The sequence below is a fragment of the Cavia porcellus genome, unplaced genomic scaffold, assembly GCF_034190915.1.
Source record: "Cavia porcellus strain 051 isolate PalLab524CR breed Dunkin Hartley unplaced genomic scaffold, mCavPor4.1 scaffold_32, whole genome shotgun sequence".
Classification (NCBI taxonomy): domain Eukaryota; kingdom Metazoa; phylum Chordata; class Mammalia; order Rodentia; family Caviidae; genus Cavia; species Cavia porcellus.
Genome location: NW_026947515.1, coordinates 46,345,900 through 46,359,663, shown reverse-complemented (window position 1 = coordinate 46,359,663; position 13,764 = coordinate 46,345,900). Strand labels below are relative to the sequence as shown.

The window sequence follows — 13,764 nt, the reverse complement described above, 5'->3', positions numbered from 1 at the left end:
CACTAATTTACACATTGTTTGAAGTAGTGTGTTTATATGCAGGGAGATTTGCCCATGAGTTTAACCTTTTTACCTAACCTTAGTTACTCTTCCCACAAGATAGATACTCGCCGTTTTCCTGTTCTGTAGCGCGCCTTATTGCCTCCCCCCCACCCACCTATCTGGGCCATAAAGAATTTGGGTTTCTGGTGACCTCTCCCCGACCTGGTGATGATCTGTCATAAAATGAGCCTGCCCCAATTTTAAGAACTGTTTAGCTTCAAAGAAATTACCGGGAAATACTGTGGCCCAAACTACGATCGGTGCTTTCCTTTTGTTCTGTATGTATCAATGGGTTAGATATCAGATCTTTGTAAAACTTAAGTTCCAGCATCTCATAACTCGTGACCCCTTCGCACTCACTGGCGAAGACAAGCTGTCCTGGGATAATTAACTCTCCACTTTCTTCTCCAAATATTGCTGCAGACGTGCCACTCTGAGATAATGTCAGTCTGCAGGATGGGAGTAATTTGAGCAACACCAGGAACTCCCGGGACGGTCAGAGCTAAGTGGACAGCAATACAGTTTCCAGATGCGGGTCAACAGGTTTAATGGCCTTACAGGTTTCCTCCCCACTTTCCCTTACTTTTAAAAACCCCTTTCCCCAGTCTTGGGCGCGCAGTCTTTGGGTTGATCCAGGAGAGACTGTGCCGCCAGGACTGGCTCAATAAAGCCTTTGCCACTTAAGTTTTGGACTCTTGTTTCCGTGGACTTTATACCGGGGCCCACGTTATAACAAAAAGGAAAGTCACTTCAAGGTAAAAGTCCCCTGGTTCCACCTCGACTTCCAAAATATACTATTTAGAGCAAAATATTATCACTTTCTTTCTCTCAATAAATATATTCTGCTCTTCAACTCTGTTGTTCCTAAAATTCATTCTTGTGTTTTACAGAACACAAGCTCATACCAGACATAGAAGGTCAGGAACTTCATTCCATCTTATCACGGTATGGCTGCCTGTATTTCTAACTAACTCAGCTGCCTGTAACTTTAAGAATTGTTTATCAATTTGACTTGGAGCAATTGTAGCAAATAAAATGTTCTTAATGAATATAGGGAAATATATCATTAAATTGAAAAAATGATTATCACAGTGTTTCTAGTTAGCATCAGCCAACATTTTCAACTTTCATGTTTGTGGGAAAACAAAAAATAAAAACAACTCAGAAAATAGCAATCCTATAGGGGACAGTATATCATTCACTGTAGTTGCCATGTTATCTGCAGGTATTTCATAGATCACAAAAGAAACATTGAGCCAATTAAATACCAAGTATTAGTTTCAATAAATGTGCTCATAGCACTGCATCATTGACAACTGTGATTTTTTTTTTTCTGTATGAGGGACTGAACTCATGACCTTGTGCTCTATAGGCAGCTCCTTGTATCACTGAGCTCAATCCCCAGCCTCAACAACTTTAGATACTAAATATGACTATTAACAATGTTTAATTTGCCATTGACATATGTAGTATAAATTTTGTAAACCTACATTTTCACAAATGCAATTATTTTCTTTCCTTGCAGTTTAAATTACTTTTTTTTTAGGTACTAGGGATCAAAGTTACAATCTACCACTATCCAGGCAGGCGTTTCTGCCTGCTGAGCTAAATCCCCAGTGTGTATTAATGAATATTTCACTTTATTCATTCAAATAGTACTGTGATTTTAGCAAAGGTTTTCAATTTAGACAGAAATTGATATACAATCAGAGAGGAACTGGAACCTCAAAGAGTCAATGCAAAAAACTAAACACAACAATCACTGCTACAGGCACAGATGAAGAAAGCCAGACCTGAAAGTGAAGATGCAGTGACCATGTCTACATGCTCCTGAAAAGAAAAACAACAGCTTGAAATGTACTACAGTTACCATCTCCTCCAGGAAGTTCAGATAGGCATCAATTACCATAATCAATGACCAGAACAACTGGACTATTGTTCCCACAAATGCCTTGGCTCTTTACACATACCTTTTCTGGCTGACTTGTTCCCCTGATGAATAATATTAGTTAAGCACCTACAAGCTTATAGATTGATTGTAGTTTGAGACCCACAGTTTGCCCACATTGTGACTATCCTGTATAAATGACCCCTGACAATATGACTGTGGCCAAAACACTGAAGATCACTCCTGAAAATTCAGAGCTATTCTCTCTTTTTTTCTAAGACAATTTTTGAACTTCTTTTGGTTTGTGACTTCATTTCTCAATGTTGTCAGCCATTAAATGATGCATTTGATATCAAGCAGGGCAGGATTATATTTCTCTTATCTCAATTTAAATATGAAATGTCTGCTAAAGGCATTGTTCCAAAGCCTGAATTTCAAGCTCTTTGTTTGCCCTGAGTTTAACATTTCCATGAGCTTTTAGAAGTCCTCATTCTAGTGAACTGCAAATGTATTGGAGGAAGGAGGTCACTGCTGTGCTGTAGCACAATAGATGCCATTCCTAAGCCTGTGTTTGTCACTGCCTCCTGAATGCCACTGCATGCCACTACCTGGCCTTCTTTCCTCTGCCAGCATCATTCAATAATTCCCATTTTACATAAGTCAAATTTCACTCAGCTCTATTTTTGTTTGTTTTCAATAGTCTTTCTGTCTACTTTGTTGTTGTTTTTTTCATTTTAGTTTTTTGATTTAGAGACATGGTCTCACTTTGGAGTTCTGGGCAGCCTTGCACTCACTATGCAGGTTAGGCTGTCATTGAACACAAGCCCATTCTCCTGTTTCAGCTTCTTCATATTTGGGAAAATAGGTGGGCATTATAGCACATAGTGTTTGTCTTTTTTCTCCTTTCTTTTTCACAATTATTCTTTCATTTCAGTGGCACTATCATTTAATCCTGAGGTGTGCTTGTGTCAGTAAAGGTTTCTGCAGCTTGAGTTGAGTTTGGGAACAATAATATAGGAAGCCAATATAGGAACCCAATTGAGAAATGTGGAATTTCATAGCTGATCTCAGGACCACCTGTACACAGAACCCCCAACCCCATATCAAGATCTAAACAAGAGGCTCTGACCTGGAAAGTTACAGATGTTTTAAAAGATAGAATCACAAAAAGATCCTGTTGGAAATCATTTAGCTAGAATCTTATAATAATGGTTGGATGACAACTGTATTCTGCTTCTTTAGTTGAGCAGGTTAATTTTTTTCTTTGGGTACAGCTCATTGTGCTTTGCTCCTGGAACTTCAACACTGAGTAATTTTCCATTTTTCTGGGTGAAATACAGGGCACTAGTTAAATTCAAAGCTCAAGATGGCATCTATTATGCCAAGCTACAACACAGCCAAGTTACAAGCCTCAATATTTTCTAGGGTAAAAACACACATATCTATAATCTGAACACTCAAGAGGCTGAGGCAGGAGTGTTGCTTTGAGTTTAGGGCAATTCTGTTCTCCATATAGGGTTCAAATCTAGCTGATATACATAGAGAAAACTTGTCTCAATAAAACAAAACTAAACTAAACAAATAAAACCAAACAAAACAGCTGAATGGACACTGATTTCTTCCAATCTTAATTCCACATCTCAGGGATTAATTTTTGGTATATACACGTTTTTGGAGACAGCAAATTTAATGCTCTGTTGCAACTCACAGCTAATGTAACAGCCAAATAGGAGCACTGATTCTTATGCTGAGTCACTGCAAGAGTCCCTGTGCACTGTCTCTACAGCAGAGCTCATAGTGAGAGCATGCAGGACCAGCATCCATAAAGCACAGAGGCAGACAAATATCTCATGAATCACTTTGATGTACTAACAATGATATCTCTTCAGATCTCATTTAGGCCACTGAGTCCTTTGTTCTTAATATACTTAAGCAGCATTTTGATATTTAAATTTGGTTTCATGGAACAAAACATAACATCAAATATGATACATAAATAATAACTCAAATGTTCATGGAAAACTGCTGTATGTAAAAAATGTATAAACAATGAAAGCAGGTACAAGTTTCAAATTAGAGCTCAGTGCCACCAAGTGATCACTCTCCATTCAGATATAAGAAATATATCTTGGGAGGCTGATGCAGGAGAACTTCCTTGAGTTTGGGGCTAGCCTAAGTTACAGAGCTGTCTCAAATAGAGAAACCCTGACTGAGACACCCCGCAGACAATGTGAAACTTGAAAAGTGACTGCATAGGACACCTTTGGTTTGCTTTAAAAATTATATCCATATAATATAGAAAAATTCCACAATATTCAACATTTTCTGAGGAACAATGTTAATATCATACACAGTACACAGAATACAATTTCAAAGCTGGGTATTTAGCTCAGCAGCATGAACACCTAGGTAGCTACCTAGCACGCTTGAGATCATGAGTTCAATCTCTGTTACAAAAAAAAATTCAAATTTCACCTTCATGACACTGGATCATAATTAGAGATAATCAAAATTAGATCTCAAGTGAAGAACACAGAATTCATGGGTTGACAAGGATGTGGAATACTGATTCATACCAGAGCTGGTGTTTTTCACCTCAAGGAAGAAATCAGAAGACAACTTTAACTTCATGCTTTCCCTAAGAACTACCTGACTTTCAGGGAAGACCCTCTCTGTTGTATGTCCTGCTATTGGCACACTGTGTCCTTCCAGTCACTTCCACATCCTTTCCATGCTCCTCTGATCCACCCTAAGCAGAAAACGCTTCACGACTAAGCTATTGATATCCCTGCACAATTTCAATTTATGGCATCTCCTTTACACCACTTAGTAAAGTCCACTGCAGAGCATTTCCATGTTTAAACAATGTATATGATCAACCAAGCTATTAAATCACCTCTTCATTCAGAGATGACACCCATATTCCTTTCCATTCAGAAGGATATCACGCATATATGTTCATGCAAATGACTAAATTTAGGCATTTTTCAAAGAGAATTTAACAGGCAGCTCTTTCTGGAATTTGTACTTAGCAAACACACTTTACTCTGCCCTTGATGACACATTTATATCTGCTTCATTCTTCTCAAAATTTAAACCTCTATGGCTGTTCTCCCAAACATCGTCTATGAGCACATGTGTCACATAATGTATGTTCAGAAATTCTTTGCAGTGTTCTTTATAATACACAGCAGTTCATCCAGTGTTTGGGAAGCCTTCCCCCACTGAGGCACATCACTACACATCTTTGAATTCTCAGAACCTTTGCCTCCACCTTTCATTTTCATGGAAATACGAGAACATAGTATAAATTTAGGCGATCACAAAATACATAAATGCATAAGTTTAAGGAGAGCAGTTGTGGCTACGAGGTCCTGCAGCACAGACATTTATAAACTTCTGGCTTCCAGATTTGTTGCTGACAGGAATGAGGGCAGAGACCCAGCTTATTACACCTGCACCCAGCTTGAAACCACATTGGAATCAGGGTCTCCTCATGCCCCTTTCTGGGCCCAGACAGTTGGAGGAGCAAGGGTAGCAGGCGATTTCAAAAATGGCATAGTGGCCTGGTGGTATCACAGTAGCGACAGTGTTCTAGGGACCCAGAACTGTCCTGGCACCAGCAAGAGGTAAAAGGGACAGAGGATGACTCACTCACTGCTCGCACTAGAGGACTTCAGGATCTGAGGCTAAGCACACAGGCTCTAGACAGCACAACTGCTTCTCACCACTTTTTTTTTTTTTTTGTCTTTTTCCTTTTTATCGGTACTGGGGATCGAACTCATGACTGCCTGCTTTTAAGGCAGGCGCTCATGCCGCTGAGGAAAACCCCAGGCCCATTTTCACCACTTCTAACTAGTCTCAACCGGATTCCACCCCATTTCACTGCTCCCATCCCATAACATCACCATTGCGTAGTTTGGAGGTCTCCCAGGTTCTTTTTAAGCAGTCCACAGAGAATAGAAGCAAAAAATAGTGGTCTAGCAAACATCTAGCGCTCTCTTTTTTGCCCTGGCCTTGCAATTGACGCCATGACACTGGAAGAGACCGCCTACCTTGGCCCGCCTGATTGGACAGTTCTTACAGCCAGTCTCTTCATCACTGATTGGCTCCTGCCCCCCTGCCTGTCTTCCCCACCAAGAATAATTACAGAAAATAAACCCACCTGTAAGTGTGGGTCCCCAATGAAACATGGTGGAGGCTTCTGGAGCTGGCTATTTTCTGGAATGTTGACCTCAGCTCGTCTGATGAGTATTTGCACTGGAAGTCTTTACCTCAGTCCTTGTTTTTTCTCCCAAACCCATTTTATTTGAAAGTTAAAAAGTTAAAAGTTAAAAAATACCACCAACAATGGAGAAGGGTTGCTTTTCCCCCCACAACCCCTCCAGCATTCGTTATTGCTTGATTTCTTGACAGTAGGCATTTTTTCTGGGGCAAGGTGACTTATCAGTGTTATTTAATTTGCAATTGTTAAATGACGAGTGATGCAGAACATTTTGTCACATATTTATTTGCTGTTTTTATTTCTTCATCTGAGAACTGTGTATTTCACCTCAGATGCACATTTTTGGATTGGGTCTTTATATCTGGGAAGACTGAAAATTTTTAGTTTTCCGTGCTCTCAATAGTAATACTTAGTCTGAGAAACACTTGGCAAACATTTTCTCCCAAGTTGTGGGTTGTCTCTTCACTCTGTTAGTGATTTCTCTTGCTGTTAAAAAGTTTTTCAGTAGGGTGAGATTCTCACTTAATTCTCTTTGATTTTTGTTGTTCATTCCATGTTTTCTTCATAAAGTCTTTGCTTACATCAATGTCTTCAAGAGTTTTACTTACTCTATCTTGCAGCAGATTTAATGTTTCTACTTTAATATAAGATCTTTCATCTATTCTGATCTTAGCTTAATACATGTTGAAAGATAATATTCAGAATGTATAGAGCCAGTTTTTGCAGCACCATTTAGTAAAGAGGCTGCTTTTTTTCCAATGACTCTGTTTGGCACCTTTGTCAAAGATAAGATGATTTAGTGGTCTGGGGTTGTTTCTCCATCTTCTAATTTGTTCCTTTGATCTTTGGGTCTGGTTTTGTTTGGTTTTTTGTCAGTACCACACCTTTTTTTTTTAAATCACAATACCTTTATAGTACAATTTGAACTCAGGGATTTTGATGAACCCTGTCTTTTCTTTGTTGGCCAGGATCACCTTTGCTACTCTATGTCCCTTCTGGTTCCAGATGAATTTTAGGATTTATTTTGTGTAATTCTTTGAGGTATGCTATGGGGTCTTGATTGGGATTGCACTGAATCTGTACAATAGCTTTGGAAGTATGGTCATTTTCATTATATTGAATTTCCCTATCCAAGACTGTGGGATAGCTCTGCATTTTAGAATATTTTCTTCAGTCTCCTTGTTGAAAGAACTGTAGTTTATAGTGTAGAGGTCATTTACATCCTTTGTTAGACTGATTCCTAAGTATTTCATTTTGTTGGATGCTATTGTAAAAGTTATTGTTTCCTTGATTTCTCTTTCCATGAGTTTTTTATGCTTGTTTATGAAGTCTATTGATTGTTGAGTGTTGCCTTTGTAACCAGCTATATTAGTGAATTTGCTTCTCAAACTACAAGTCTTTTGGTGGAATTTTTAGGGTCTTCTAAGTAGAGTATCATGTCTTCTGCAAATAATGATAGTTTAATATTTCCTTTCCTATCTTTATTCCTTTTATTTCTTTCTCTTGCCTAATTGCTCCAGCTAGTTTCCAGGACTATATTGAATAAGAGTGGAGATAGTAGACATCCTTGTTTTGTTCCTGATTTTAGAGTGAAAGCTTTCAGTTTTTGTCCACTTAGTATGAGGTTGACTGTTGGTTTGTAATAAAAGGCTTTTATCAGATTGAGATAAAGATCATCTCTCCCAATTTTTGTAGGTTTTTTATTATGAATAGGTGAGGGACTTTGGCAAAATCTCTGCATGTATTGAAATGATCAAATGATTTTTGCTTTTGGATTTGTCAATACCATGTATTATATGTATGGTTTTATGTATGTTAAACCACCCCTGCATCCCAGGAAATAATTCCACTTGATCGTGGTGTAAAATCTTCTTAATGATATTCTGCAGTCTGTTTGCCAGTATCTTATTGAGGATTTTTGCTTCAATGTTCACTAGGCAGAATGGTCTGTAATTCTCTTTATTTGGATTGTTCTCTGGTTTTGGTATCAGGGTAATGCTTGCTTCCAGGAATGAATTGAGAAGTACAATTTCCCATTTGATTTCATTAAATTTTGAGAAGTGGTGGTGTTAGCTCTTCTCTAAATTTCTTATTTATGTCTGCCATTTCATGGCTACCCCTGCTTTATTTCAAGGATCAGTGGACTCATTCCATAATGGGCTACAAATGTTTTCAGGATTCAGGTTCAATCCTCCAGGAATAAAAAAATCCACTGATGTCAGAAAATATTCTGAGAACAGGCCAGGACAGGACACAACAGAACAGAGATTCAAAAGTCTGTGTTAGAAGCAGAAGACTTCATTTTCATGATTTTCACTCATTTCTATTAATTTTCCACCTAGAAACCCAGTATGTGAACACAAAAGGAGCACAGTTACTGTGTAAAGTGAAGACATTACATTTAAATGATAGTAATGTTCTGCAACAGAGTAAGGATGAAATAAAAGCAAGCATCAGTACTCCAAGACAAGCTTGCTACTCATTCAGGCTCATAAAAATGCTGAATTCTGAAAGTGATCATATTGCCCAGCATAGGGGTGACAATTATTGCTGAAATGGAACCAAATTCCTAATCCAATTAATCATTTCTTTCTGATGAGGCAGGGACACAGAGGACTTCACACTCTAAGTTCTCCTTGCCGAATAGTTCCTGTGTCACTAATTGGCACTTAGCTCTTCAGGATTTTAATATTACTAGAAGTCATATATTCCCTAAAGCCTGGTGATCCATTCGTTAACACCTTTTTGGCTGCAGAAATGTGTAGGATATTACTACGATCACTTCTATATGTATACACTGCATCCATGTGTGTTGGAACCCATGAACCAAATCTGGTTCCTGGATCCTTTCTCTCAGGTTCTGAAAATGCTCTCTGGCTCCTTGACCTCATAAAAAAGTTACCTTACCCTTTTCACTATTTTGCAAGATATTTATGCTTTAGAAATAGTCAAAACAAAACTTCCCTCATGGAAACAATGAGATTAAGAATATATTTATATTAAGTTCTGTAAGTCAGGTATTTTGTACCTGTATAACAGTAAAGAAATAAATATCTAATATAATTCAGTTAGCTGTATGTTCTGAATAATCTTCCAAATGCATCAACTCATTCTTCAACTAATTATGTAAGTGAGTTTTTAATCTATGAAAACCCTGACAATTTTTTAGCATTTACCTGTTTCAGTTTGACTCCAGCAATTCTTTGGAGATCAAAACCACTTAATTTCCTGTACAATCCATTCTCTGCCAAGCAGGCATAAGTGTCATCTGGTGAGGAGTTCATGGTTAAAACAAATGAACTGCTAGAAACACCGAGACTCATGTTACATAGTACTTAGCAAGTGGATGGAGGCCTCCTTTATTATCTACCAATTTCACTTATAAGTACTGACTTAGAAAAGTTATGCAGAATAATCACTGTCGGGGTCGCTCCCGGCCGGCAGGAAAGACACACGACAAAGTCTGGCGGTGTGCAACCTTGCCTTTATTTGTCTCCGCGTGGGCCCCGTGAGGCCTCCTCTCTGCCACCAGCCCTTTCTCGCCGGTGGACTTTCTCTATCTCTCTCTGTGCTTCCTCTCGTGGCGGGAGAGGCATTCACTTTTATAGGGTAACAGTGGCCAATCAGTTTAAAGCGCGCGATGCGGGCTGACTGGCTAACATCAGTTGTTGCTAGGCAGACTATCTTACAGAGCGGGTTGTTTAAGTCGCCAGGGCAATCAGGGGGCAGGAAGCAGGCGCCAACTTGGCTCACTCGATGGGAGGGGCAATCTAGCTCAGGCTCTGCTCCCACCCACAGGCCCTACGTCCGCCAAGTAAGGCGACCGGTGTCGGCCGCGGCTCCCAACATCTCCCCCTATTTTATTTACTTTGAATGAATGTATGCATCGCAGCCCGCCCTGGATCGAGTGCAGAGGCTTATGCCCTGTGTTGAGGCCCACCGTAGGCCTTTGGCTTGGACCCTGGTCGGCCGCCCCCGGGTCTGCCAAGGCCTTGAGACCCTCGTCCTTTTTCCAGGGCCAGGAGTGAACTGGACGGAACCTGGATGCACATAGGCATGCACTCATGCCCCTCCGTGTGATCCCCTCGGAGAGGCATCTAGATCTGGTCAGATTCTAGTAATCCAGTGGCTTTTGTGCACCATGGGGTAGGGCCTGGCTTAGGTCGAGTCGTGCTGGGGAGGCACGCTCTTACCCGTCATTGACTCATCTACCCTGCTGTGTGGTGTCATTAGGGAAGGAATGCGGAAGACCCGCCACACCTAGACTCGGTCGTAGGCCAGTCGAGCGAGCCATGCGTAAGCCTGGGGGTCATTGTGCCCATCACGGGCTGCTGCCAGGGCCGCATGGGCAACCAGGCGTACTTGACGCCGGGCTGCCGCAAGGCGCCCATTAATAAATGATGTAACCCATCGGAGCAAGAATGGTCCTACAAGTAAGAACAGAAGCAAGGAGCACAGGGGACCTAACAATGGTAAAACATAGGGGAGCAAGCCATTCCAGGCTCCCCAAAAAGGGATTGTCCTGCAGTTCTTTTAGGGCTCATCTTGTTGTTGGGTCTGCGGTTGGCCCCTGGTGGAACAGGCCTGATCTTCAGTCGAGGGACTTGTCGCGTCAACCTCTCTGGGACCCACAGTGGTTCTCGTCTCGGTTCCTGCGGAAAAACACAAACCGCGCCTCGGTTCCAGCTAATTACTGGATCCGGGCCCATCCATTGTCATGCCGTAGATAACCGCGCCTTTGGAGGCAGGCCTTGGCTTACTCCCCCTTTTTGTTTTTTATTTTTTATTTTTTTTTTATTTTTGGTCTTTTTCGTTTTTTTTTTTTTTTTTTTTTTTTTTTTTTTTTTATCGGTACCAGGGATCGAACTCACGACTGCCTGCTTGCAAGGCAGGCGCTTATGCCGCTAAGCTAAATCCCCAGCCCCTGTTTCCTCGACCGGCATTTTTCTCAGCCTGCTCGGCAGAGTAGCCGCCCATGAAAATACCGTCCGCCCCGCGGCGCAACGTCATAGGACGGCGGTCGCGACAGAGTGGAACGGGGCGTCACTTCCTGTGCCGGCTGAGAGAAGGGAGGGTTCCCTGTAGTGGCCTCTCGGCGGGGAGCCGCTTTTGGAGAAGAGCTCCAGGGCGGAGCGGATGGCTCTCTATCTCCTCCCCGCCAGAGAGCGCTCGGGGGTCCTTTTTCCTCTCTCTGCTTTTTTCGAGCGGCGCACACACACAATTCACGGCGCAACTCGGCATAGGAGTCAAGGCACGCATGTATCATTTCCCACAGGGGGCGAATAGCCGGCGAAATATCGCCTCCCAATTCCGCCAAGGCGAGGTCCCCACCTAACTTCTCCCATGACGGCAGGTTTAAATGCCCTGTGGGTAAAAACCAGGGAGCCATCCTATCTACCTCTGCTATGAATAGTTCCAGTGTTTTTTGACCTACCCTGAGGTCTCTAGCTTTTAAAAGCTTCCTAAGGGCCTTTACCAAGGGCCGCGCCTCCGCGCTCAGTAAATTACCCATCCTCAACCTCCGAGGGCTGTTACTCACCGCTAAAGAACCCGTCACCTACGCGTGAGCCTGAGGGGAGTCTAAAAGCCCTGTAGGTGCGTGCCACCCAGAGCCCAGGCTTATCCCCAACTCACCTGTCCGGCAGCACCACGCTGGAGCGTTGCACACCACCGCCGTGTCTCGGGATTGATCAGTCTCCGTGCGGGTCACCAAATGTCAGGGTCGCTCCCGGCCGGCAGGAAAGACACACGACAAAGTCTGGCGGTGTGCAACCTTGCCTTTATTTGTCTCCGCGTGGGCCCCGCGAGGCCTCCTCTCTGCCACCAGCCCTTTCTCGCTGGTGGACTTTCTCTATCTCTCTCTGTGCTTCTCTCTGTGTTTCTCTCTCGTGGCGGGAGAGGCATTCACTTTTATAGGGTAACAGTGGCCAATCAGTTTAAAGCGCGCGATGCGGGCTGACTGGCTAACATCAGTTGTTGCTAGGCAGACTATCTTACAGAGCGGGTTGTTTAAGTCACCAGGGCAATCAGGGGGCAGGAAGCAGGCGCCAACTTGGCTCACTCGATGGGAGGGGCAATCTAGCTCAGGCTCTGCTCCCACCCACAGGCCCTACGTCCGCCAAGTAAGGCGACCGGTGTCGGCCGCGGCTCCCAACAAATCACAATGATGTATAGAGGTGTATAATCATGGTTTCTGAGAAACCACTATAATACTCCTCAATATGTTAATAAGGGAGCATATGTTGATAAGTTAGCAATATATTTGTTGATAATAACCCTTCCATCTACAAGTAAAGAAAATTTACATGAAACAAAATTTTCAGGAAACTTACAGTTATCCTATCTGGAAGTTAATTTTCTGTTGGGGCCTATGCCTAAATATCTAGCCCCCCAAAAAGTGCATAGCAAAGGACCAAAACAATGAGAAAAGTGCCATTGTCTTGAGGGCAACAGGAAGAGTGAAATCTTCAGAACTCATAACTCTGCTAACTAGCCAGCCACCTGTCACTAGGCAGCCCATATTTAATCAGAACAAGCAAGGAAGTGAATGGATAATGGTAAAAACCTGAGCAGGCCCCTGGGAGAGGTTCAAGGAACCCACAGAGCAACAAAAGATTCTAATTAAGAAAAACTATCCAAGAAGTCTCCAGGTGGCCTTGGCTGTGGCCTATCTTGTTCCTTGCGGTGTCTCCTCATTCTCAATTCATTCATGCCCAGGCCACACCACAGCCCTGCACATGTATTCATCTTCAACCCTTTCCAACAACTCTCTCTTATTTTGTTTTGTTGACTCCCAGGATGGGTAGCCAGGTTAAGGTGGGGAAGCATTGAGGAGAACTCCAATTTAAACTCATCATAGTCCATCAGTTCATAACAGTAGTCATTTAACAGTATAGCCAGCAATTGTCAGAGGATGTTAGTGATCCTAGCTTCCCCCACAGCCAAGCGTTTACATTGCACTATATCTTCCAGAGGCCAGACTTTCCTACAGGACGTCCAAAGCCAAGCTAACATGAGATATGCATTAACTACTGTCTTAGTTATTTTTTACTTGTTTCTGAGACAAAATACCTGAAGCCCAAATTGAGAAAGAAAAGGTGCATTTCTTCAGTTTGTGGAGGTTTCAGTCCACACTCAGTTGGCTCCAAGGCAGGTGGGCATGGCTGGGCCTCAGTTCATGGCAGCTGCAAACAGCAAGCAGGAACCAGCAAAAAGCAAGACACACCTTCTTCCTGCCATTATATTACATCCTGGCTCCACCCCTATGTGGGTGTAGCACTAACACCATCAATCCACGTACTACACAATGAACCATCACAAATGCACAATGCAAACTCATGAAGCCTGTGGGACACAGGCATAAACCATGACATTCCACCCTTGGCCCCCAGGACTCATGTACATCCATTATACAAAAGACATTTAGTCCACTTCCAATAGTTGCCAACATCCTAGATTTCAGCATTGCTGAACAGTCTAATTCCCAAGTCTCCTCCAAGATCTAAGGCAAACTCTTAACTGTAACCCCTGTACAAATGAAACAAGGTTAAACATTTCTCAAATGCAAAGGCACAAGGTAAACATTACCATTTCAAAAGTTACAAGAAGG

The 13,764-nt window shown here is 42.2% G+C and overlaps 1 protein-coding gene across 1 annotated transcript in view; it reads right to left on the bottom strand.

The window, feature by feature from the left end:
• Positions 1–6,702, bottom strand: part of LOC134474338 (zinc finger protein 709-like) — a 34,304-nt gene extending 27,602 nt beyond the window's left edge. Inside the window, exon 1 of the mRNA XM_063241937.1 lies at positions 5,839–6,702. Within this exon, the coding sequence (XP_063098007.1) occupies positions 5,839–5,841 (3 nt within the window). The 5' untranslated portion in view covers positions 5,842–6,702. The remainder of the gene's footprint in view (positions 1–5,838) is intronic.
• Between the last annotated feature and the right edge of the window lie 7,062 nt (positions 6,703–13,764).